This window comes from Salmo trutta, chromosome 37 (genome assembly GCF_901001165.1).
Source record: "Salmo trutta chromosome 37, fSalTru1.1, whole genome shotgun sequence".
Taxonomy (NCBI): Eukaryota; Metazoa; Chordata; class Actinopteri; order Salmoniformes; family Salmonidae; genus Salmo; species Salmo trutta.
In genome coordinates, this window is record NC_042993.1 from 2,357,239 (window position 1) to 2,382,838 (window position 25,600).

General features: G+C 50.7%; 2 protein-coding genes across 5 annotated transcripts in view; one reads left to right on the forward strand and one right to left on the reverse strand.

Moving 5' to 3' along the window:
• Positions 1-1,177: 1,177 nt before the first annotated feature.
• Positions 1,178-23,926, reverse strand: LOC115177204 (double-stranded RNA-specific adenosine deaminase). 3 transcript variants are annotated; one of them, XM_029737777.1, is made up of 16 exons: positions 23,826-23,926; positions 18,191-19,984; positions 17,624-17,871; positions 17,242-17,431; positions 16,896-17,044; positions 16,125-16,260; positions 15,582-15,814; positions 15,239-15,395; positions 14,903-15,071; positions 14,696-14,789; positions 14,225-14,341; positions 8,017-8,144; positions 7,486-7,668; positions 4,105-4,217; positions 3,045-3,241; positions 1,178-2,876 (listed from the first exon to the last, which is right to left on the reverse strand). In XM_029737777.1, the coding sequence occupies exons 2-16, from the start codon at positions 19,838-19,840 to the stop codon at positions 2,507-2,509; spliced, it is 4,134 nt and encodes a 1,377-aa protein (XP_029593637.1). In that variant the 5' UTR covers positions 19,841-19,984; positions 23,826-23,926; the 3' UTR covers positions 1,178-2,506. The 3 variants fall into 3 exon arrangements, with proteins under 3 accessions (XP_029593637.1, XP_029593638.1, XP_029593636.1); XM_029737778.1 differs by lacking the exon at positions 23,826-23,926 and adding an exon at positions 21,571-21,698 and having other exon boundaries at positions 3,114-3,241; XM_029737776.1 differs by lacking the exon at positions 23,826-23,926 and adding an exon at positions 21,571-21,698.
• The window catches only part of LOC115177205 (neuronal acetylcholine receptor subunit alpha-7), a 36,690-nt gene continuing 32,749 nt past the window's right edge, over positions 21,660-25,600 (forward strand). The window contains exon 1 of one of the 2 annotated variants that reach the window (XM_029737781.1): positions 21,660-21,739. Coding sequence is in view for 1 of the 2 variants with exons in the window: in XM_029737780.1 (XP_029593640.1) it covers position 23,196 (1 nt within the window). In the remaining variant the exon portion in view is untranslated. Of the gene's footprint in view, positions 21,740-23,141; positions 23,197-25,600 lie in introns of those variants that run through there. The other variant, XM_029737780.1, reaches the window with a different exon arrangement.

Below are 25,600 nucleotides of genomic sequence, written 5' to 3' on the forward strand. Positions count from 1 at the left end.
AGGCCTAGCCTAACAATATTCAGTTCAGCCAGAGCTCTTCTGGTCACTCACAGCTCCCCCAGGCCTAGCCTGGCAATATTCAGTTCAGCCAGAGCTCTTCTCGTCACTCACAGCTCCCCCAGGCCTAGCCTAACAATATTCAGTTCAGCCAGAGCTCTTCTGGTCACTCACAGCTCCCCCAGGCCTAGCCTGGCAATATTCAGTTCAGCCAGAGCTCTTCTGGTCACTCACAGCACCCCCAGGCCTAGCCTAACAGTATTCAGTTCAGCCAGAGCTCTTCTGGTCACTCACAGCTTCCCCAGGCCTAGCCTAACAGTATTCAGTTCAGCCAGAGCCCTTCTGGTCACTCACAGCTCCCCCGGGCCTAGCCTAACAATATTCAGTTCAGCCAGAGCTCTTCTGGTCACTCCCAGCTCCCCGGGCCTAGCCTGGCAATATTCAGTTCAGCCAGAGCTCTTCTGGTCACTCACAGCACCCCCAGGCCTAGCCTAACAATATTCAGTTCAGCCAGAGCTCTTCTGGTCACTCCCAGCTCCCCGGGCCTAGCCTGGCAATATTCAGTTCAGCCAGAGCTCTTCTGGTCACTCACAGCTTCCCCAGGCCTAGCCTGGCAATATTCAGTTCAGCCAGAGCTCTTCTGGTCACTCACAGCTCCCCCAGGCCTAGCCTAACAATATTCAGTTCAGCCAGAGCTCTTCTGGTCACTCCCAGCTCCCCGGGCCTAGCCTGGCAATATTCAGTTCAGCCAGAGCTCTTCTGGTCACTCACAGCACCCCCAGGCCTAGCCTAACAGTATTCAGTTCAGCCAGAGCTCTTCTGGTCACTCACAGCTCCCCAGGCCCAGCCATACTCAGCTGTCAGAGAATATCAACTAGACAGAGGGACTGAATAACTGGTAAACACACACCACTCTTATTCCATTCACTGCATCAGTGTTGTGTACAGATCAACCGTCCACCAGACATCCTCTTTGAAGACAAACAGTAGAATCCATAACACACACGCCACTAGTGAGTCCATAGCTTAAATGACCAATTACTCTTCTGCACAGAAGACAAACAAGACTGAAGAAACAAACATTCTCAAACGTGTGTTGACCGTAGTGTTTATACTTGGCTAACAGTCTGTACCCACGGTTATGAGGGCTTTAGTATACATTTAAAAAAAGACAAACACATTTCAGCTTTTACAAAGCCGGTCTTTATAATCACTTAAAACTTGACAGAATTTCCATCCATAAAAAGAAAAAAAATGCTTTCTGTCATCCACTTGTTAAAACGTTTCAAAAAAATAGTCAATAGAAAATCAATTTTAGGCATGACTTACAAAATATATACATAATATATACATATACATACACACACAGAGATATATACATACCCTACACAAACATTGTTATTGCATATACATCTGTGTATTTATGTATTTGTATGTACATGATGTATATATTGCTTCACCCTTGAATGTATTTGATCAGACTGAACTAAAACATAAAAACAAACCAGTCTTTCTCCCTGTCCGCCTAAAACCCGCCGGCCACATTCTGGCCACGCTAGGAAGGACAAGAGTGCAAAGCCTTTCTCTTCTCTTTTTTATCACAACTACGAGTAATCACTTACCCCCCCACCATGAATCCTAAAACAAGTAGCTGATTTACTTGTTCTCAGCAGTTCTCACCGTTGTCCTTTCTGACGTGGCCCTCGAGTGACACCAAAAAACTCAAGAACAATAGCGAAACACACCACAGGACACAACAATAACAGAAGAATTATGATCTAGGCTAGTTAGTCATCATCAAATCTATGTTACAGTCAAGAGTTATGGGATGGACCAGGCTGTGACCTGTAGACGTAGCATTAACAACAGTGTAAAGGGGTGGGATACTAGGTCGGGGAGTAGCTAAACGTTACAAGGCTGGTTTATATATATAAAGTGTGATCACTACTATCCATGCTCAGGCTGATAAGTACAGATTAAACTAGTCATGCGTGATTGAATGGCTGGCTGGCGAGTAGGACAGGGTCAGGTGTAGGGTGTCTGAACTAGAGAGACAGGGCTGTGTGCGTATGAGAAGGGCAGGGAGGGGTTTTCCTGTATGTAAATGTGAGGATAGAGTGTACTGGAGCTACTGTTACAGTGGAGCAGTAGTGCATGCTATGCAGCTCTGAATGTCACTACATCACATAGTCATCATGTTTACTAACCCCCCTATTCTCCCCTCTTTCTCTATATTCTGGTAGTTTTGTGTAGCAGCAGCAACCCCTTCTCTCTCTCTCTCCATTTCTCTTGCTGCTGTCTGACCCTCACCCCTTGGGCTGGCCTGTTATCCCCTTCCCTCCCTCCATCTCAGTAACTCTGTCCTTTCCAATCTCTGTCTGACCTCTACCCCTTCTTTCAAGAAGATACAGTACTCGCTGCTAGCTCCTATTTCCTGTCCTCCCTTCCCCCCCTGTCCTCCAGGCTCATGTCCTTCCATCTCCAGCCAACCCTCCCTTCTCCCTCCTTTCTACATGGCCTGTGTGTACGCACTACTACCCCACTGGCTGCTGTTATAGTCAGTGGTTGTGCTTCCATAGCTATTGTTGTTGTTGTATCCCTGGTTGCTATTAGCAACACTTCCTGCCCCTTGGCCATCGGAGGCCGCAGCTTCGTCAAAGCTCTTCTCCTCCAATGGCTTGCCAATCCAGGCTCCGTAACCATGGCTACCGAGCGCGTCAAAGAACTGCTGCTTGGCGACCTGGAAGGACATGGCGGCCATCTTGGCTTGGGCGTAAGACGGGAGGGCCAGCAGGTCCTGGCGCCCGCACTGTTGGCATAACGACCGGAATTGACGGAAGATGTTGGACTTGGAGACCCGCGATACGTCCAGTTTGGGGCTAGAGGGAAGACAAACAGGGTTTAGGAATACACAGAAGCTACTGCGCTGGGATTGAAACATTTTCAACATGTTTTTCATATGAATGAAATGCCACTACTTGATATGGAGTATAAATAGTGATAGCTATTCTACTGAAATGGGGCCCTGTGTAGCCCAGGTTAACCACCTGGTGCTGCTATCTGGATGAGGGTGGATGAGGTCTGAGGGTCTGGTTCTAGTGGTGCGGGGTGCGTACCCGTCCAGTTTGCCCTTGGTCCCATCCAGCACCTCCACAGTGATGTGGTCTGGGTGGCTCCAGTTCACGCTGGACTCCTTGGTCTTCCCTGTGTGACGCGTCGAGTCATACACACTCACCCTGCCCACCTGAAGGGAGAGAGAGAGATAGAGAGAGAGAGAGATGGAGAGAGAGAGAGAGAGAGAGAGATGGAGAGAGAGATAGAGAGAGAGAGATGGAGAGAGAGATGGAGAGAGAGATGGAGAGAGAGATGGAGAGAGAGAGATGGTGAGAGAGAGATGGAGAGAGAGAGATGGAGAGAGATGGTGAGAGAGAGATGGAGAGAGAGAGATGGTGAGAGAGAGATGGAGAGAGAGGGAGAGAGAGAGAGAGAGAGAGATGGAGAGAGAGATGGAGGAGTAAAGGTAGAGGAAGAGGGTTTGTGTTCAATTATAGGCATTTCACTACACCTGCAATAACAGCTGCTAAATATGTGTATGTGACCAATAACATTTGGTTTTGATTTGAAATTAGACTAAATAAGTCCTTTCAGATGAATTAACAATTTTAAACAGAGGGGAAAGCAATGTTTGTGTACTGTGTGTGTGTGTGTACCTCAGGGTGGTTGAGTGTGTTTCTGTATGTGTACTGTGTGTGTGTGTGTGTGTGTGTGTGTGTGTGTGTGTGTGTGTGTGTGTGTACACCTCGGGATGGTTGAGTGTGTTTCTGTATGTGTACTGTGTGTGTGTGTGTGTGTGTGTACACCTCGGGATGGTTGAGTGTGTTTCTGTATGTGTACTGTGTGTGTGTGTGTGTGTGTGTGTGTGTGTGTGTGTGTGTGTGTGTACACCTCGGGATGGTTGAGTGTGTTTCTGTATGTGTACTGTGTGTGTGTGTGTGTGTGTGTACACCTCGGGATGGTTGAGTGTGTTTCTGTATGTGTACTGTGTGTGTGTGTGTGTGTGTGTGTGTGTGTGTGTGTGTGTGTGTGTGTGTGTGTGTGTGTGTGTACCTCGGGGTGGTTGAGTGTGTAGGGAGCAGGTAGACTCTTGGAGAAGGCTTCGCCGTCTCTGGCCAATCGGCAGCAGACAGCACGTGTCAGGTGGCCATGGCTGTACAGGTAGCCTGGAAGGACAAATATAAGAGACAAGGACAGGGAAAACAGAACATAGAGCGAGAGTAAGGGGGGGGGCGAGACAGAGAGAGGTGAGAGGGGGGTGAGAGAGTGAGAGGTGAGAGGGGGGGGTGAGAGAGTGACAGGGAAAGAAAGAGGGAGAGAAAGAGAATGACAGAAGAGTGTGTAAGTCAGTGTATTTCCATGTTAACAAGGCTGATCATTCACATCATAGAGAACTCTGACAAGGAGAGGTGAGTAACTTAAAGAGATGTATGAGGGGGTCAGCCAGGGACTGTCTGGCTGGATAGTTAGCTGGTCATGATTCCTACAGTATAAGGACAGTGTCAGCCGGGGACTGTCTGGGTGGAGAGTTAGCTGGTCATGATTCCTACAGTATAAGGACAGTGTGACAGGGACTGTCTGGGTGGATAGTTAGCTGGTCATGATTCCTACAGTATAAGGACAGTGTCAACCAGGGACTGTCTGGGTGGATAGTTAGCTGGTCATGATTCCTACAGTATAAGGACAGGGTCAGCCAGGGACTGTCTGGGTGGATAGTTAGCTGGTCATGATTCCTAAATTATTAGGACAGTGTCAGCCAGGGACTGTCTGGGTGGAGAGTTAGCTGGTCATGATTCCTACAGTATAAGGACAGTGTCAGCCAGGGACCGTCTGGGTGGATAGTTAGCTGGTCATGATTCCTACAGTATAAGGACAGTGTCAGCCAGGGACTGTCTGGGTGGATAGTTAGATGGTCATGATTCCTACAGTATAAGGACAGTGTCAGCCAGGGACTGTCTGGGTGGATAGTTAGCTGGTCATGATTCCTACAGTATAAGGACAGTGTCAGCCAGGGACTGTCTGGGTGGAGAGTTAGCTGGTCATGATTCCTACAGTATAAGGACAGTGTCAGCCAGGGACTGTCTGGGTGGATAGTTAGCTGGTCATGATTCCTACAGTATAAGGACAGTGTGACAGGGACTGCCTGGGTGGACAGTTAGCTGGTCATGATTCCTACAGTATAAGCACAGTGTCAGCCAGGGACTGTCTGGGTGGATAGTTAGCTGGTCATGATTCCTACAGTATAAGGACAGTGTCAGCCAGGGACTGTCTGGGTAGAGAGTTAGCTGGTCATGATTCCTACAGTATAAGGACAGTGTCAGCCAGGGACTGTCTGGGTGGATAGTTAGCTGGTCATGATTCCTACAGTATAAGGACAGTGTGACAGGGACTGTCTGGGTGGATAGTTAGCTGGTCATGATTCCTACAGTATAAGGACAGTGTCAGCCGGGGACTGTCTGGGTGGATAGTTAGCTGGTCATGATTCCTACAGTATAAGGACAGTGTGACAGGGATTGTCTGGGTGGATAGTTAGCTGGTCATGATTCCTACAGTATAAGGACAGTGTCAGCCAGGGACTGTCTGGGTGGATAGTTAGCTGGTCATGATTCCTTCAGTATAAGGACAGTGTGACAGGGACTGTCTGGGTGGATAGTTAGCTGGTCATGATTCCTACAGTATAAGGACAGTGTCAGCCAGGGACTGTCTGGGTGGATAGTTAGCTGGTCATGATTCCTACAGTATAAGGACAGTGTGACAGGGACTGTCTGGGTGGATAGTTAGCTGGTCATGATTCCTACAGTATAAGGACAGTGTCAGCCGGGGACTGTCTGGGTGGAGAGTTAGCTGGTCATGATTCCTACAGTATAAGGACAGTGTCAGCCAGGGACTGTCTGGGTGGATAGTTAGCTGGTCATGATTCCTACAGTATAAGGACAGTGTCAGCCAGGGACTGTCTGGGTGGATAGTTAGCTGGTCATGATTCCTACAGTATAAGGACAGTGTCAGCCAGGGACCGTCTGGGTGGATAGTTAGCTGGTCATGATTGCTACAGTATAAGGACAGTGTCAGCCAGGGACCGTCTGGGTGGATAGTTAGCTGGTCATGATTCCTACAGTATAAGGACAGTGTCAGCCAGGGACCGTCTGGGTGGATAGTTAGCTGGTCATGATTCCTACAGTATAAGGACAGTGTCAGCCAGGGACCGTCTGGGTGGATAGTTAGCTGGTCATGATTCCTACAGTATAAGGACAGTGTCAGCCAGGGACTGTCTGGGTGGATAGTTAGCTGGTCATGATTCCTACAGTATAAGGACAGTGTGACAGGGACTGTCTGGGTGGATAGTTAGCTGGTCATGATTCCTACAGTATAAGGACAGTGTCAGCCAGGGACCGTCTGGGTGGATAGTTAGCTGGTCATGATTCCTACAGTATAAGGACAGCGTCAGCCAGGGACTGTCTGGGTGGATAGTTAGCTGGTCACGATTCCTACAGTATAAGGACAGTGTCAGCCAGGGACTGTCTGGGTGGATAGTTAGCTGGTCATGATTGCTACAGTATAAGGACAGTGTCAGCCAGGGACCGTCTGGGTGGATAGTTAGCTGGTCATGATTCCTACAGTATAAGGACAGTGTCAGCCAGGGACTGTCTGGGTGGAGAGTTAGCTGGTCATGATTCCTACAGTATAAGGACAGTGTGACAGGGACTGTCTGGGTGGATAGTTAGCTGGTCATGATTCCTACAGTATAAGGACAGGGTCAGCCAGGGACTGTCTGGGTGGAGAGTTAGCTGGTCATGATTCCTACAGTATAAGGACAGGGTCAGCCAGGGACTGTCTGGGTGGATAGTTAGCTGGTCATGATTCCTACAGTATAAGGACAGTGTCAGCCAGGGACTGTCTGGGTGGAGAGTTAGCTGGTCATGATTCCTACAGTATAAGGACAGTGTCAGCCAGGGACTGTCTGGGTGGATAGTTAGATGGTCATGATTCCTACAGTATAAGGACAGTGTCAGCCAGGGACCGTCTGGGTGGATAGTTAGCTGGTCATGATTCCTACAGTATAAGGACAGTGTCAGCCAGGGACTGTCTGGGTGGATAGTTAGCTGGTCATGATTCCTACAGTATAAGGACAGTGTCAGCCAGGGACTGTCTGGGTGGATAGTTAGCTGTATAAGGACAGGTATAAGGACAGGTATAAGGACAGGTATAAGGACAGTTAGCTGTATAAGGACATGAAAAAGGACATGTATAAGGACATGTATAAGGACAGGGTAGTTTGGGATTGAGATCTGTGGTCTACTTATGAGTGCAGTTTGTTAAACATGACTGAAGCCAACAGTGACCGTTGACCCCCCTCTCCCTTTACTCCCACACTCAATCTATCCTCCCTCAAATCAAACCTGTCCCCTCCCTCATCCCTCCTCCCTCCCCCCTCACCCAGGGTGATTGAAGCCAGGTAGATAGGATGGAGGAAGTTCGAGAGCAGGGCTCCCTGCAGACCCAGGACGTTCCAGCGGAGGATCTTGTCGCTGCAGCTCATGGTCCTCAGACGCTCGCCGTGCTGGATGCCGTCCCAGGTGGGCACGATGGTCGATGACTCTACCGGGATGGTGCCCTCACCTACACATGGCACAGACACTCTTGCAGTTCAACTTTTGACTCCAAAGACAAAGCCATGCAGTATGAGGAATAGGGTGTATGAGAGAGCCAGTGGTCAAAGTGATGGTTGTACACTAGAATCACACGGTCCATGTTCTAGATTGAACATTCAAATCCATTGGGATATTTGTCCTTTCTACCAGGCGTGTTTGTGGCAGCAGCAGCAAATGAGGTGTGAATGTGTAGTCATGCTCTGTTTGGCCTGCAGAGAAGGGAGTTAGGCAACATGGTGGCTCTATGTGCTTGTCCTCAGTAACAGAGGGGATCCTCATGGAACAGTCCTGCAGATGGCATCTGGCTGTAACTCACCATTCTCCACCTTGGTGCGCAGCTTGCCCTGCTTGGCGTTCTCAAACAGGGGCTGGTGGCCCTGGCCGTCCCCCGCGTCTTCGCTGCACGACTTATCAAACAACGCCCCGTCTCCGCACGGAGCAGTACTGGGGGAGAGGGGAGAGGTATAGCGAGAGAGGGGGAGAGGTAGAGCGAGGTAGAGCGAAAGAGAGGTAGCGCGAGAGAGGTAGAGCGAGAGAGGTAGAGCGCGAGAGGGAGGGAGAGCGAGGGAGAGGTAGAGCGAGAGAGGTAGAGCGAGAGAGGGAGAGGAAGAGCGAGAGAGGTAGAGCGAGAGAGGTAGCGCGAGAGCGAGAGAGATAGAGCGCGAGAGGGAGGGAGAGCGAGGGAGAGGTAGAGCGAGAGAGGTAGAGCGAGAGAGGTAGCGCGAGAGAGAGAGCGCGAGGGTGAGGGAGAGCGAGAGGGAGGGAGAGCGAGGGAGAGAGGGAGAGGTAGAGCGAGAGAGGTAGAGCGAGAGGTAGAGCGAGAGAGGGAGAGAGGTAGAGCGAGAGAGGGAGAGGTAGAGCGAGAGAGGGAGAGGTAGAGCGAGAGAGGTAGAGCGAGAGAGGTAGAGCGAGAGAGGGAGAGCGAGAGGTAGAGCGAGAGAGGGAGAGCGAGAGAGGGAGAGCGAGAGAGGGAGAGCGAGAGAGGGAGAGCGAGAGAGGGAGAGCGAGAGAGGGAGAGCGAGAGAGGGAGAGCGAGAGAGCGAGAGCGAGAGAGCGAGAGCGAGAGAGCGAGAGAGGGAGAGCGAGAGAGGGAGAGCGAGAGAGAGAGAGCGAGAGAGGGAGAGCGAGAGAGGGAGAGAGGTAGAGCGAGAGAGGGAGAGAGGTAGAGCGAGAGAGGGAGAGAGAGAGAGGTAGAGAGGTATAGCGAGAGGGAGAGCGAGAGGGAGAGCGAGAGGGAGAGCGAGAGAGGGAGAGCGAGAGAGGGAGAGCGAGAGAGGTAGAGCGAGAGAGGTAGAGCGAGAGAGGTAGAGCGTTAGAGGGAGAGCGAGAGAGGTAGAGCGAGAGGTAGAGCGAGAGAGGGAGAGCGAGAGAGGTAGAGCGAGAGAGGTAGAGCGAGAGAGGGAGAGCGAGAGAGGGAGAGCGAGAGAGGGAGAGCGAGAGAGGGAGAGCGAGAGAGGGAGAGCGAGAGAGGGAGAGCGAGAGAGGGAGAGCGAGAGAGGGAGAGCGAGAGAGGGAGAGCGAGAGAGGGAGAGCGAGAGAGGTAGAGCGAGAGAGGTAGAGCGAGAGAGGTAGAGCGAGAGAGGTAGAGCGAGAGAGGTAGAGCGAGAGGGAGAGAGGTAGAGCGAGAGAGGGAGAGGAGAGCGAGAGCGGGAGAGGAGAGCGAGAGCGAGAGAGGGAGAGCGAGAGAGGGAGAGCGAGAGAGGGAGAGCGAGAGAGGGAGAGCGAGAGAGCGAGAGAGGTAGAGCGAGAGAGGTAGAGCGAGAGAGGTAGAGCGAGAGAGGTAGAGCGAGAGAGGTAGAGCGAGAGAGGTAGAGCGAGAGAGGGAGAGAGGTAGAGCGAGAGAGGTAGAGCAAGAGAGGGAGAGAGGTAGAGCGAGAGAGGGAGAGAGAGAGCGAGAGAGGGAGAGAGGGAGAGAGGTAGAGAGGTAGAGAGGGAGAGCGAGAGAGGTAGAGAGAGAGAGGTAGAGAGGGAGAGCGAGAGAGGGAGAGCGAGAGAGGGAGAGCGAGAGAGGGAGAGCGAGAGAGGGAGAGAGGGAGAGAGGTAGAGAGGTAGAGCGAGAGGTAGAGCGAGAGAGGGAGAGCGAGAGAGGGAGAGCGAGAGAGGGAGAGCGAGAGAGGGAGAGCGAGAGAGGGAGAGCAAGAGAGGGAGAGCAAGAGAGGGAGAGCAAGAGAGGGAGAGCAAGAGAGGGAGAGCGAGAGAGGGAGAGCGAGAGAGGGAGAGCGAGAGAGGGAGAGCGAGAGAGGGAGAGCGAGAGAGGTAGAGCGAGAGAGGTAGAGCGAGAGAGGTAGAGCGAGAGAGGGAGAGCGAGAGAGGGAGAGCGAGAGAGGGAGAGCGAGAGAGGGAGAGCGAGAGAGGTAGAGCGAGAGAGGGAGAGCGAGAGCGAGAGAGGTAGAGCGAGAGAGGGAGAGAGGTAGAGCGAGAGAGAGAGGGAGAGAGGTAGAGAGGTAGAGCGAGAGAGGGAGGGAGAGAGGGCGAGAGGTAGAGCGAGAGAGGGAGAGCGAGAGAGGGAGAGCGAGAGAGGTAGAGCGAGAGCGAGAGAGGGAGAGCGGTAGAGAGGGAGAGCGAGAGAGGGAGAGCGAGAGCGAGAGAGGGAGAGCGAGAGAGGGAGAGCGAGAGAGCGAGAGAGGTAGAGCGAGAGAGGTAGAGCGAGAGAGGGAGAGGTAGAGCGAGAGAGGGAGAGCGAGAGAGGGAGAGCGAGAGAGGGAAAGCGAGAGAGCGAGAGAGGGAGAGCGAGAGAGGGAGAGCGAGAGAGGGAGAGCGAGAGAGGTAGAGCGAGAGAGGTAGAGCGAGAGAGGGAGAGAGGTAGAGCGAGAGAGAGAGAGGTAGAGAGGTAGAGCGAGAGAGGGAGGGAGAGAGGGCGAGAGGTAGAGCGAGAGAGGGAGAGCGAGAGAGGTAGAGCGAGAGAGGGAGAGCGAGAGAGGTAGAGCGAGAGCGAGAGAGGGAGAGCGGTAGAGAGGGAGAGCGAGAGAGGGAGAGCGAGAGCGAGAGAGGGAGAGCGAGAGCGAGAGAGGGAGAGCGAGAGAGGGAGAGGTAGAGCGAGAGAGGGAGAGGTAGAGCGAGAGAGGGAGAGCGAGAGAGGGAGAGCGAGAGAGGGAGAGCGAGAGAGGGAGAGCGAGAGAGGTAGAGCGAGAGAGGTAGAGCGAGAGAGGTAGAGCGAGAGAGGTAGAGCGAGAGAGGTAGAGCGAGAGAGGGAGAGCGAGAGGGAGAGCGAGAGAGGTAGAGGTAGAGCGAGAGAGCGAGAGGTAGAGCGAGAGAGCGAGAGGGTAGAGCGAGAGAGGTAGAGCGAGAGAGGGAGAGCGAGAGAGGGAGAGCGAGAGAGGGAGAGCGAGAGAGGTAGAGCGAGAGAGGTAGAGCGAGAGAGGGAGAGCGAGAGAGGGAGAGCGAGAGAGGGAGAGGTAGAGCGAGAGAGGGAGAGCGAGAGAGGGAGAGCGAGAGAGGGAGAGCGAGAGAGAGAGGTAGAGCGAGAGAGGGAGAGCGAGAGAGCGAGAGGTAGAGCGAGAGAGGTAGAGCGAGAGAGGGAGAGCGAGAGAGGGAGAGCGAGAGGTAGAGCGAGAGAGGGAGAGCGAGAGCGAGAGAGGTAGAGGTAGAGCGAGAGAGGGAGAGGTAGAGCGAGAGAGGTAGAGGTAGAGCGAGAGAGGGAGAGCGAGAGAGGTAGAGCGAGAGAGGTAGAGGTAGAGCGAGAGAGGGAGAGGTAGAGCGAGAGAGGGAGAGGTAGAGCGAGACAGCGAGAGGTAGAGCGAGACAGCGAGAGGTAGAGCGAGAGAGGGAGAGCGAGAGAGGGAGAGGTAGCGCGAGAGAGGTAGAGCGAGAGAGGTAGAGCGAGAGAGGTAGAGCGAGAGAGGTAGCGAGAGAGGGTAGCGAGAGGGAGAGAGGGAGAGAGGGAGAGCGAGAGAGGGAGAGCGAGAGAGCGAGAGAGCGAGCGAGAGAGGGAGAGCGAGAGAGGGAGAGCGAGGTAGAGCGAGAGAGGTAGAGCGAGAGAGGTAGAGCGAGAGAGGTAGAGGTAGAGCGAGAGAGCGAGAGGTAGAGCGAGAGAGGGAGCGAGAGGTAGAGCGAGAGGGTAGAGCGAGAGAGGAGAGCGAGAGAGGTAGAGGTAGAGCGAGAGAGCGAGAGGTAGAGCGAGAGAGGAGAGCGAGAGAGAGGAGAGCGAGAGGAGGAGAGGTAGAGCGAGAGAGGGAGAGCGAGAGAGGGAGAGCGAGAGAGGGAGAGGTAGAGCGAGAGAAGGAGAGCGAGAGAGGGAGAGCGAGAGAGGGAGAGGTAGAGCGAGAGAGGGAGAGCAAGAGAGGGAGAGCAGAGAGGAGGGGAGAGCGGAGAGAGTGGGGTACTGAGCAGAGAGGGAGAGCGAGAGAGGAGAGGCGACGAGAGAGGTAGAGCGAGGAGGAGAGCGAGAGAGCGAGAGAGGATGCGAGGAGAGGGAGAGCCGGAGAGAGAGAGAGGTAGAGCGAGAGAGGGAGAGCGAGAGAGCGAGAGCGAGAGAGCGAGAGGTAGAGCGAGAGAGGGAGAGGTAGAGCGAGAGAGGTAGAGGTAGAGGTAGAGCGAGAGAGGGAGAGCGAGAGAGGGAGAGCGAGAGAGGTAGAGCGAGAGAGGTAGAGGTAGAGCGAGAGAGGGAGAGCGAGAGAGGTAGAGCGAGAGAGGTAGAGGTAGAGCGAGAGAGGGAGAGGTAGAGCGAGAGAGGGAGAGGTAGAGCGAGAGAGGGAGAGGTAGAGCGAGACAGCGAGAGGTAGAGCGAGAGAGGGAGAGCGAGAGAGGGAGAGGTAGAGCGAGAGAGGGAGAGCGAGAGAGGGAGAGCGAGAGAGCGAGAGAGGGGAGAGCGGTAGAGCGAGAGAGGGAGAGCGGTAGAGCGAGAGAGGTAGAGCGAGAGAGGTAGAGCGAGAGAGGTAGCGAGAGAGGGTAGAGCGAGAGAGGTAGCGAGAGAGGTAGCGAGAGGGAGAGAGGGAGAGAGGGAGAGAGGGAGAGCGAGAGAGGGAGAGCGAGAGAGCGAGCGAGAGAGGGAGAGCGAGAGAGGGAGAGCGAGAGAGGGAGAGAGCGAGAGCGAGAGAGCGAGAGAGCGAGAGCGAGAGAGCGAGAGCGAGAGCGAGAGAGCGAGAGAGGGAGAGCGAGAGAGCGAGAGAGGTAGAGCGAGAGAGGGAGAGAGGTAGAGAGATGGAGAGAGGTAGAGAGATAGAGAGGGAGAGCGAGAGAGGGAGAGAGGGAGAGCGAGAGAGGGAGAGAGGGAGAGCGAGAGAGCGAGAGAGGGAGAGCGAGAGAGGGAGAGAGGTAGAGCGAGAGAGGTAGAGCGAGAGAGGTAGAGCGAGAGAGGGAGAGAGGTAGAGCGAGAGAGGGAGAGAGGTAGAGCGAGAGAGGGAGAGAGGTAGAGCGAGAGAGGTAGAGCGGGAGAGCGAGAGAGGTAGAGCGAGAGAGGGAGAGAGGTAGAGCGAGAGAGGGAGAGAGGTAGAGCGAGAGAGGTAGAGCGGGAGAGCGAGAGAGGTAGAGCGGGAGAGGTAGAGCGGGAGAGGTAGAGCGGGAGAGGTAGAGCGGGAGAGCGAGAGAGGTAGAGCGAGAGAGGGAGAGAGGTAGTGCGAGAGAGGGAGAGAGGTAGAGCGAGAGAGGGAGAGAGATAGAGGGAGAGAGATAGAGGGAGAGAAATAGAGGGAGAGAAATAGAGGGAGAGAGGTAGAGCGAGAGGTAGAGAGAGAGAGGGAGAGAGGTAGAGCGAGAGAGGGAGAGAGAGAGAGCAAGAGAGGTAGAGCGAGAGAGGTAGAGCGGGAGAGGGAGAGAGGTAGAGGGAGAGAGGTAGAGGGAGAGAGGGAGGGGTAGAGCGAGAGAGGGAGAGCGAGAGAGGGAGAGAGGTAGAGCGAGAGAGATATATATATATATATGTGGATAGGAGCAGGTCATTAACTAGAAGTATCTTCCAGGGTTTTATCTGGATCAAAATTAGGCTTAGGTGGTGGGCGTGGCCAACTACATTTTAGAGACCCTCTTGTTGGCCAGTGACAAAACTTGCAATTCTACAATTGTTTTCATGGCTCATTTTATCTGAGGGACTCAAACTTTATAACAAAATCAATGGGGCCCCATGCCATGACAAAAATACTCCTGAGTGGGAATTTCATTTTGGGAATTTTTTATTCCCCCTGACTGTCTCGCTTTTATTTGGGTCATTGTTAGTTCTCAAAGAGTTTCTTATTATAGAATATATAGCGCCATTATATTTTCTACATACTTTATATCTGGTTTTAGTCTTAAGTTTACACTGACAACGTTTTTTCAACCCAGAAATCATTATCTAAACATTACATTTTTTATTTTACTGTTTTGACATACGTGGCCCGGAAACACTTAAGCGGCCCGCCCAAGACTTTTCTATGCAGAAAAAAACCCTGGTTTCTCAAACTCCTAGAACAATGTGTGTGTGGAGGTGGGCTGGTGGCCCAGTTGAGTTCCAGGGCACAGAAGGAAAGGGGAGAGAAGACAGTAGGTGGAGAAGAATGAGCCATGGGGTGAAGGGTCAAAAAGCGAGGAAGAGACATCTTCCGTAGGCCCACCTGATATAGAGGTGGAAGGTGGTGTCAGGTTTGATCCGGAGCTTGTTCTCCTCAGCTGGCTCAAATATGCTGTCCTCTGATCCTTCACAGTGCTTCAGCAACTCAGCATACAGAAACCTGGAGAGAGAGGGGAGTGAGAAGAAAGGTACAATCCATAATTGAGTGATTGAGATCAGTGCCAGTGTCCAGGATCCAACACACAGATAAAGGGAGACTGGTGGAGAGGATCTGGTAAGTGGCGTTAATACACTCTACAACTAACCAGATGGACTCCACAGACACATTAACACACATCATAGTCTGTAATGACTTCACAGCTGACATATGACACCCTGTAGAGAGAGAGGGAGGTTTCAGAAAGGCAGGGAGAGTAGCTATAAAGGAATCAAAACGAAGAGCAAAGGAGGAAGGGGAAGAGTGGTTATATAAAAGGACAGAACGGAAGATAAATGAGCAGCAGTAACTTCCTACCTGATAAATCCTCTCCTGGAGATGATTTCTGCGTGGCAGTCATTAACGGTGTCCCCTTTAAGACTCAGCTCCTCCCCTTTAACACAGCGATTTCCTGAGGAGAAAAACAAACAAAAAATAACTGTATTTATCTCAAAGGGTTAAAAATCATTCCAAAAGGCTTGTTATTTTCTCTCGTGTACACACACACACACACACGGCAGGTACCTGTTCCCAGGCTGACCACGGTCCCCAGCCCTTCCCCCCTCTTCATGACGATGGTGGCGAGGATCTTCCTTCCCAGAAGACTGTGCTGTATGCGTGTGGTGAGGGCGTTGAAGCGCTGGTGACTCAACATGGCGATCTGGTCATGGATTGTCCCACCACTCAGTGGCAGCTAGAGACAGAAACAATAACAGGATATGGACGGCCCACCAGGTACAAAAGTAGGTTCTAGCAGAATCATAGTATTAACAGTGTATTCATAGTATAGCAGCCATTCTTAAACTTTTTCAGCTCGAGACCCAATGAGAAAAGCAGTGTCCTCCCGTGACCCAAATTGACCTCTGCAGGGGTTAATTCCCCGGTGCGGGCAGCCTTCTCTGCCTCTCCAATCAGAACCCTCAGAGCTGCGTCAGCTGCTTCCTGTTTCCCTTGCTTCTTATTGGAAGCACAGACAGGAGGGAACCAGCGACCCCCTAGTTTAGCCTGGTAGGTAAACCTAAGAGAGAGGGGAGAGTTAAGCATCCATGTTCACACAGCCACGTTTTACAATATTCAACCGTTGGCTTTCATAGTGTTATATGTCACAATGGACCGCGGGACTACCTCAGCTCTGCAGCTGTGGACTCAATTACACTTTAGAGTGTGTATGTTAGTGTGTGTGGGTAAGAATGTGTGTACTGACTTGGGCTCGTGTGGTGGTCCTGACTGGCCGACCAGTCGTATCTCTGCAGCGAAGCCCCTGGCCCGGGCGTACTCCAGCAGGCCTGACACAGCGTTGTTGTTTAGGTGGCTGATGAGGTCACCAACCCCCGCCTCGTGGGCAGAACGCAGCTCCTCCTCTGTCAGCGGGGGCAGGGAGGGGCAAGCGGGCATGAAGCCCCCTTCATCACCAGACAGACACAGGGGGAACTGGGGCTGGAGAGGACGGGGTAATGGAGAGCGAGGGAGGAGAAGAGAGGTAAGGCAGTGAAAAGATGGAGGAGAGGAGGTGGGAGGAGAGGGAAGAGTGATCTTAGTGTTCAGAGGATCTTTTCTTAGAATCCCGGCCTGGAGGCACAATGAGAAGTCCACATGCCTGGGTCTTATGACATTCTGTCAGTCCATAGATAAACAACTAGCTAGCTTGTCAAGCCTAAATCCTAAATAGATGGGGTAATGTTTTTTTCAGGGAACCATCCATTTAGTTTAAACATCTTTCAGTCCCATGTTTGGGTCCTTTACTCACCTTGTTGAGCTGCAGTCTCCCGTCGGCCATTAACTCCTTGACTGCCTCCTCTGCAGCCAGCTGCCTGGCAGCCTTCTTACTGGGGGCTGAGCTCTCAGCACACAGGCTTTCCCCTATCTTCACCCTGAACATGAACCTGAGGAGGGAGCAGAGACTAACTTATACACCCTAAACATACATCGGTGAGAGAGGTAAGAGGACATTCCTCTCTAACCACATGGGGGCATCAAAGAGTAGAGCTGTGAATCTGCTTCAGAGACGACAGCACTCAGGAAGAGGAGGGAAAGAGAGGGACAAAGATGGTCACACTTCCCAGTATCAGATTACTGCGGGACAGTACTGTAGGTGCCTAGGGGGAAGGTTAAATGCAGAGAGAGACAGAGGTGCTATTGTATCATCCAGTCAGCAGACTGCTGCAGTATGAAAGTCATTCAGGACACACATAACTGCTCCCGAGGGAGAGAGGTGAGGGCAGGCCCACCTTCCCTAATGATTCATGTATAGAAGAGAACCAGGAAGAGAAAAATGAGAAGCAGGGTTGGGCTCAATTCGAATTGAAGTCACTCAATTCAGGAAGTGATTTGAATTTAAATTCAAAAATTGAAAAACTTGAAATAAATAGCTTGTCCTTTCCAGTTTATAGAGAAATCATTGAAAATGGATGCTATTTCTTCAATTATTGAATTGGAATGTCAGTTTATTTCCTAAATTGACTGACTTAATTTCGAATTGACCCCATCCCTGATGAGAAGGATGTAGACAGATGGATACCGTGGGTCGTGAGGTGGGCCCTCCTGTCCAGTGTTGATGAACTCGATGGGGTTTCCAGTGCGCTGACTGTACTCCATCAGCATGGACACGGGGTTCTTACCCCCCGGCAGGGAACGGGACAGGGCCTGGGGCGGACCCTCCACTACCTCCTGACAGAGACGGAGAGCGAGACAGCGAGGGAGGGAGAGAGCGAGACAGAGAGCGAGACAGAGAGCGAGAGCAATAAAAGGATTGAACAAAAGAAGACATAAATCTTTGGCCTTTACAACACAATCAACCACAACAGAGCAAATTGATTATTACTAACCTCCACACACACACACACACACACACACTTCAGACTTACAGGGACGTCAGAGGTGGGGTCCATGGCCTGGTCCACCCCTGCAGTGAGCCCCTCCTCAGCCCCTCCCCCCTCTATCTCACGCAGCAGAATCCTCAGGGTCGCTGCGGCAGCATCTTTCTTAGCCACCTTTTTATTAGATGCCTCAGCAACAGGAAACAACCTGCCGTCCAGCATGACCTGCATACGGAATCTGAGAGAGAAAAATACAAGGGAGTGAGAGGTAACAAGAAAGAGCAGGGACAACACATATTTTGATATTTCTTCGTCACACTTTCTCTTGCAAAATGTTTTTCTGAATTTGCTAAATCAATCAGCTAGTTTCCTCTAGACATACCAGCAACGGCCAACCATGATTGGTTGGGAGCATTATGACATCACTGACCTGGGGTCATGTGAGGGCCCTGATTGGTCGAGGAGCAGGAACTCGCAACTGTGTCCCTGGTACTGGGCAAACTCCATCAGGCCGCTGACGGGGTTCTTGGCCCTCACCTCCTGGAGTTTGGCACGGAGGTTCTGAGGTGGGGGCGCTGCCAGGGAGACTGCTACTGTCCCCCCTCCATCCCGGCTGATGGCGTTGAGGAATTCGGGGATATCGTCGGTCGCCCACTGCCCTCCGTTCGACTCGTCCTCCTGATAGAGGGATGAAGAGGAGGAAGTGAGGAAAGAAAGAAGTGGAGCAGAAGTTGGAGGGTCAGTGGGATCGGTGTCAGGCGGGGTGAAGCTCCAGACCTGGCCTTCACAGCTCGGAATCTACAGAGCTATGTTCCCCCCTCAATGTTCCAGCCAACATTATGTTACTAGGGTAACTGCCACACTCATCCTCCCCTTCCAACTCTTCGTAGGAGACGGGCTCCAAGTGAGGGAGGGGGTCTCCCAAATTCAGGAAGACGTCAATGAATTGCCCAACCCAACTCCCCCCCACCCCCTCGCTGTGTGAGTGTCCACCTACCGCCTCAGCGTTGGCCTCTAGACACTCCAATCCGGGTGGCACCGCCTGGAATCCGGACCCCATTCCTTCGACCCTTGCAGGGGCGCTGCGCTCGGCCTTGAGGCTCCTCTCCATCCTCTCCCTGCGATGGACAGATAGCTCCCAGATGTGAGGGGTCACCTCTGCGTTGCGGCTCACGTCGCCCTGCTTCTCCATGGCGTACAGGGTGGGGTTGACCTGCTTGGCACCCCTCAGGCCCAGGTTCTTGGAGATCACCAGGGCCGTGGCCTCCCCTGCCTCCAGCAGATACTGCAGGATCAACTCCTTCTGATTACTGCCGCAGTCCGCCATGTCGCTCTCGTCAAGGTCTAAGTCAAGCTCTTCGTTACTGCTGCTGTTGATACTGGGTTGTTGGGTTTGGGACTGGGAATGTTGCCGATATGACTCAGATGGTTCTGAGGAAGAGGAGTGTGAATCGGATTCTACGTAGTAATCTTCTTCTTTGTCGCCCTCAGGACCCTGCGCTTCAATTTGCTGGATCTCAGCTTCGATGACAACGTCCTCCTCCTTCACAGACAAGAAGTGAGAGCAATCTTCTTCTGAAGGCCTTTCCTGTGACTCCACAGAATGTTCCCTCGGTTGGGAACGTGGGCTTTCCGGATCAGAATCTCTACTTTCGGGTTCTTCCTGTGGTTCTACGTAGACAGTCCACTCTGGAGGACTTTCACCGTGTTTTGAAGCTTTCTTATCACGCTCGAGACCGTAAAGGGCCTGGTTGATAAACTTTTTGGGCAACCGCAGCGTTTTCGCCAAACACTTTGCTTGTAGCTTCTCCCCGGGGCTCAGATCTGCTAAGGCTCGCAAAACTTGCTCTCGGATGTCGGGTGGCTGAAATGTAGGGCCACTCTTGTTGTTTGAATTATTACTACTACAGTCAGAAGCTTTGTCAAAGCTGTCACCTCTGTCAACTCTTCCTCTGTAGGACCTCTCTCTGTCTAAGGATAAACTCTGAAAGCCTTCTGAGAAAGACGGCCCGTCAGCACAATCTGCATGAAGGCTCCACTGTCTGTTGAAACCTTGCTTTTGGGTTGAAGTCTGCTTCTGGTTCCAGAATCTAGGGCCGGTTGGTCCTCTAGGGGGTCCCTGACTGGGTGGGTACCCGAAGTCCCTACTGTTTCCTCTGCCTCGCTCGCTGCTGTATCCCCCTCTCCCCCTAGAGCCGTTTTGGGAGTATCTGCTGTACCCTGCCTGGGCCTGGTTTGGTTCGTTATAGAGTCCGTTCGGTCCCCCTTGACTCAAGCTCTGCGCCCCTCCTCTGGGGCTCACCCTAAACTGGGGAGCCTCAGTGTTCTGTCCCCTCAGGAAGTGGACCTGCTGCTGCCTGAAGGAGTTAGGACCACTGGGACAAGAGCTCTGCTGACTCAGGGCTGGGCTGTGACCGGATGGGGGAGGGGCGGAGGGGTAGAGAGGCTGAGAGTGGGCACTGGGTGGTACTAGAGGGGGGACTGGGCCTAGGTATGAATGGGCATTTGGGTGTGGGGCCTGTTGCGGGGGGGCTCTGGGGTGAAATCCCAGGGGTCCAGCTCTGTAGTATTGTTGCTTAGCCTGCAGTTGGGGGAGAGGGGGTCGGTGGTAATGCTCTATGGGGGGCCCTCCTCGTCCTCTGCTCATAGCGCAGGGGGCAGGTTGAGGGGGGACCAGGGCCGCCTATTATGCAGCAGATAGGAGGATGTGTCTCTGTGTTGGATACTGATGCAACAACACAGTCTGGCAGAGCAGCTGGGTGGGCGATGATCGCAAAGTGGCAGTCAGCACCTGAGAGAGAGGACGAGATGGGTGTGAGCGAAAGCAAAAGTGACTGAGTGGGTGAGGAAAAGAGCCATGAAATAAAAAATAAAGAGCCAAATATAAAGCAATATGAAGAAGAAACTAGGGACATAAGACTGGTCAAAATCTAGTGGAAAATCGTGATGGAAATGGAAAAAGGGTGGAAGAAAAACACAAGTGTAGATCAAGGGCTTATGACAAATAACATATATATTTTACACACTAGTCTCACTGTACTCCATCCTGTCTCCAATACAGTCCCAGTGTCACATGCTGTTGGACCCAATTGGCCGCAACGAGATCCATGTATAAAAGGTCAGAATGTATAATTCATGGTTGTGGCTTAACTGTTTTATTTCTGGTTTAACGGATGATTTGCAGCTTCACATAGGAAGTGAGAGTGAGGCAGAAGGAAAGATTCAAGGTGGTCAGTGAAGGACAGGAGTTGACAGGCTAAACACAGCAAATAAGTACGAGACGTTGAACTTGATAAAAGGTTGGCCATAGAACACACATTGGACAGGAAAGGGAGTAACGCTCGCTCACCATTCAAAATAAGTCCTTTTATTAGACAAGTTTAAAAGATTGACGTTTCTGCCTTCAATGGCCTTCTTGAGAATAATCACAACGGGAATGGACTAGTTCGTATAGGGCATGGGGAAGACAATTAGGGAGAAAACTCTTCGGCTGGTAGTACTAATGAGAGTCCAATGATGTCTACACAGGTTGCACCTCTACTCACGTTGGTTGAGCACCGACTTCTTGCCATAGAACATACAGGAATATTTTCAAAGACCTTTTCATATTATGGTCACCTTCTAGTACAGCAAACCTGACATTCAATTCAAACATTCATTTGCTGGTTATTTTCTCTGCTAAAATATTTAATACGCACTAGTAATTTCACGCAAATTACATATAAATCTTTAGGGCATAGAATATGATGGGGCGGGGGTATTTTTAATGAAAATGCCATTCGACACCACAAAGCTTCTTCCCTGCACTCACTGATATCTGTCACTGACCACAGGAAGACACAACCCTGCTCCTCAGATTTCTGCCCTGCCAGGCATGGTGCTAGTCAACATGAACTTGTCTGTCACGCTGCTCCCGAAACGATTGCTATGAATGCCACCATAATATAATGACGAGCGGGAGCGAGTTATTTCACGGCAATGTTAACGGACAGCAGCAGCAGCACTGGGTCCGGTGCCCCCGGGTCAAAGCGGGATCTGGCTGACCCTAATGCAAGCCGGCAACCGACGGCCAAAATAACAACCCAGCATGGCTCAAATTCAGTTGCCTCTGCTGCTTCCTTGGGCAATATGAATATTCAGAGCTGCGCATTAAATATTAGGACGTCTTTGGCCCATGGACCAGACAGACATAGTTTGGCCTTGTTTTCGGTATGTTCCCGTTCCTAAAACACGGATTATTGAGGAGTCATTTCTATTTGAATTACAGAATTGGGGTATACCCCCTGGCCAAAGTGTTATAAATCAAGTTCATGCTTAGTGGGTTGCATAAACGACTCGATGCCAGTAGAAAGACATAAAGTAATTGAATGAACGTACCTGAAAGTTCGCGGGATAAAACAGATGTACTACCTCACCACCTGGCCTGAAGGCGGCAGAAAGGCGACTAGGTTTCAGTCACGTTTGAATGGCAGAGATCCTGAGGTCTGCACGCCTGCTGCCGGGGTCAGGAGTCTGACTACACTTCAAACAGTCTACAGATAAACTGGTATGTTCTATCAAAATACAACAAAAGTAATTCAACTAGTTGGCTAGATTTCTCAAAATTCTATGTATTTTACCATCCCCCCCAAAACGTTTGTTTTTGTTGTTTATTTTTACATACCGCACGAGCGCTTCTCAATTTCAAAGGGACATCTAGTACCCCTACCGTTCAAGATACTTATACCAGACGTTACAATGTGAAATGATGGATAGGCCTATTAAAAACGCATAGAAAGTCTGCATTTACAGTTTCTTAACACGAGAAACAGCACGAAGGGGCAGAATAGTTTCGTTTTCCTTTCTCTAGACACGCTCTGTAGCTAGTCTGGTGAGTCACGTGATGCAGTAGTTTCTATCATAGGTTTCTCTAGCTAGAGTAAGAATGTAGCCAAACCTGGTGCAAGCTCAAGGTCCCAAGGCCTAGGCTGTTATTTCTCTCACATGTGGATATTATAATAGAATTATGTCAAATAATAAAAAAGAATCGGTCCTTGTCATGTGAATGAAAACGTGCCGTAGTGTTATGTCAAACATAATGTATTTCTTGTTAGAGGATACAGTATATTGATTGAAATGCGAAGGCAATCGTTTTATTTATTATCCAGTAAGACAATATTTATTATAAAATGCATCCCCTCTAGACACAGACAATTACATTTTTAGAAAGTATCAATCTGCACAAGAAAGCCTTCAGAAATGATGCCTATATACACATAGGCTAACTCCAAAACATTCAACCCCCCTCCCTAAAAAAAAGTAACTAAATATGATAATTCAAGATCGCCTCTTAGTTGTCATGTCTCACAGCTGCGGTTGCGTGAAACTATTGTTGTGACAAAAACACAACCAGAACAGTTTAATTGAGCAAGCAGCAGCTGCCGAACATAGCTCGTGGCCACTGTACCCAAATCTTTGTGCTTTCAAGACAACTGGGAACTCAGGGGTAAAAAACGAGGTCAAATAATCACGTCAGTAATCTTGAGGTCGGTGTTTCCGACTTGGATGACCGTTCAAAACTATTTTTTCCTAGTCGGAGCTCGTTTTCCCCACGAGTTCCCAGTTGTCTAAACGCACTGAGGTATGAGATTTCAGAGTTCCCAATTCCATCACGCAGGGATACGCATGCATGCAATGGTCAATCAAACACAGCCACGCGAGAGCATCTGTTAATTATCTCTGGCGCGGTTGAAAATGTTTATAAAACCTAACTAATAATCACTGCTGCCATCAGCTTGAGTGTGGAATTAAGGACGCCACTGAATAACCTTCATGTTTATTTTTTCTATGGGATGGTTCTGATGCACACCATTTTCAACCCCCCCAGTCAAAATGAACCCCGCACAACTAGTTAGCTAGGAGGATCAACGATCAGTGTGCAATTTCATCCCGCCTTCGACCCCCAACGATGTCTGTCGCTGGATGGACATAGGATCCAATTGGTCATTTTACAGTCGTTTTTCAGTAAGTCCCCCTTACTCCTCAATTCTCTTCTCACTGTCGCTCTCGCACAGGCGTTTATCCCCTGACTGAAGTCCTCCATGAATATAACCTGAAATTAGCTAAGCGTTAGGCAAGCTATCTTGGTTTTAACTGCTACACATTGAATACCCTGGTAAATATTTAATTTCTCTCAACAACCCGCCGCAGAGATCAACTCAATTGCCATCATTGAATGGATGGTTGTCGTTTGGACTGCGCACGCATGTTCCGAACAAGATATTGCGCAGATGGAGTCTCCAAGCGGGTTCACTAGCTAGGTAACGTAGAACCGCGGTTGTCCATCGCAAATAACATGCACAACTGTCGATTTGTTCCAGAAACACGTTCCCAATCAACTCCCAAGTGCAAACAACTATGCATCGATACGTCAAATGCAGTGAAAATAATGAGAATTATGCATAGCGCGGATTGACTAGCTAGCTATATAGCTTGCAAGCTAACGTTAGCATTGATAGAGCATCACTGCGGCACAAGCGTGCAAACAACCATAGTCGCATTTGGAAGCTATGCAGTTAGCGCGAAACCAAATATAGATCTCAATTGAATTAACACGAAAGGTAAAAATAGAGTTCAAAATGTAATTAATTTACCTGGGTTTGCGATTGAAGCTTTGTATCAGTCCGAGTTCCTGCTTGCTAGCGACAGTGTCGACAAAGAAACAACGGGGTTAGGGGGGCGCATGATGACACCACTAGTTTGCGACAGTTTACCTGGCGCATTTGGAGTGACGCCGCCCGTTTTACTGCAGAGTGCGGTCCCCCCAAAAAGAACACCAGACAAGGTGGAATAACTTTGCTGCGGCAGGTCGATTGGATTCATGTAGGCAGGTGAATAGGACACGGTAGAATAGCAGTACCTCCAAGCCACTGCTATTGCATTCCCATGTTTAGGATTGGGACTGGATTAATCAGATCTCAAATAACAAAAATCTAGCAAATGTAATATGTATGCTACAAAACCTTCCACAAATGTATTTGCCACAAACCTAGTGGGCATGAACCCTGCAAAGAGCTAGTACATCTTATAAGGATTTATTTTCTATAAGAAAACTTGAGAGGAACCAGACTCAAGACCCAAAGCATGGCTGGCTGGATAGAGGTGAGAGAAGGCTGTAGGGGAAAAAGGCCCCATATATTGCAGGGGGAATCCAACAAAATACAAACATGAGGCCTGTATCTTGTAATGAACACGTTAGTGAACTATTTACAGCATGATACACGGAGGCTGTGGGAGCAGATCAGCACATCACATCACAGCCTACTGCAGTGCCTGGACGCTCACCAACTCATAGAGCTATAGGCTGCTATACTATCCACCAATCAATGGATCAGACTGGATCCCTGTTCCAACTGTTTCCTGCAAATTGCACTTATTACATCCCCCAGTAGGTGTCAGCACCACGCCATTTAGTATCAGAATCACCTTCATTCGCCAAGTACATTTACTCATAACTGGAATTTGACTTAGTGAGAAGGTGCTGCCAGCAATAGACAATATACAAACAGAATACAGACAAAAGTCCACATAGACGTCATACAAAAAAACACAAATCGTAAGTCGCTGTGGATAAAAGCATCTGCTAAATGACTTGATGTGAACGTAAAAAACATTAAACATAAACTTGGGTCCTCTGTCCTGCTCAAAGTCACAGCGGATCAAACTGAAATACATCACTGTAATGTCCAGTAGGCTACAGTCAGCGCATCATATTATCATAAGTCTTTCAGTCAAGTATAGAAACAAATGGCCATTTTCAAACAAACCCAAACTCTACCCCTAGGCACATGCCTATTGGGGGTTTGGTAATGGACAATCCAGTTATTGTTTGGTGCTTGTTCATGATATAACTACTGTATATATGCATGTGTTTTGTGATACTGGTTGAGTTATATATTCACAAACTGAGTCTCTAGCAGGTGTGTTGGAGTGTATAATGACATTCTAAAGTAGAAGCTATGGTACAGTATACTGCTTACGTTCAGTGTCACTTCCTTACTGTAATTAGAAGTTATTTTTTATTTATTTGTTTTTACCCCTTTTTCGTGGTATCCCATTGGTAGTTACAATCTTGTCCCATCACTGCAACTTCCGTACGGACTCGGGAGAGACGAAGGTCGAGAGTCATGCGTCCTCCGAAACACAACCCAGCTGCCGCTCTGCTTCTTGACACAATGCCCGCTTAACCCGGAAGCCAGCCGCACAAATGTGTGGGAGGAAACACCATACACCTGGTGACTGTGTCAGCATGCATTGCGCCCGACCCGCCACAGGAGTCGCTAGAGCGCGATGGGACAAGAACATCCCTGCAGGACAAACCCTCCCCTGACCCGGACGACGCTGTGCCAATTGTGCGCCGCCCCATGGG

Bases quoted from the DNA above. Each gene is read 5' to 3' on its own strand.
- LOC115177204 (XM_029737777.1), bottom strand. From the start codon at position 19,840: ATGAGCAGAGGACGAGGAGGGCCCCCCATAGAGCATTACCACCGACCC. The intron at 14,790-14,902 runs GTACCTGCCGTG...TTTTCTCCTCAG, and splicing joins CGTGGTCAGCCTGGGAACAG to GAAATCGCTGTGTTAAAGGG. The intron at 7,669-8,016 runs GTGAGTTACAGC...TGCCATGTGTAG, and splicing joins GCGCACCAAGGTGGAGAATG to GTGAGGGCACCATCCCGGTA.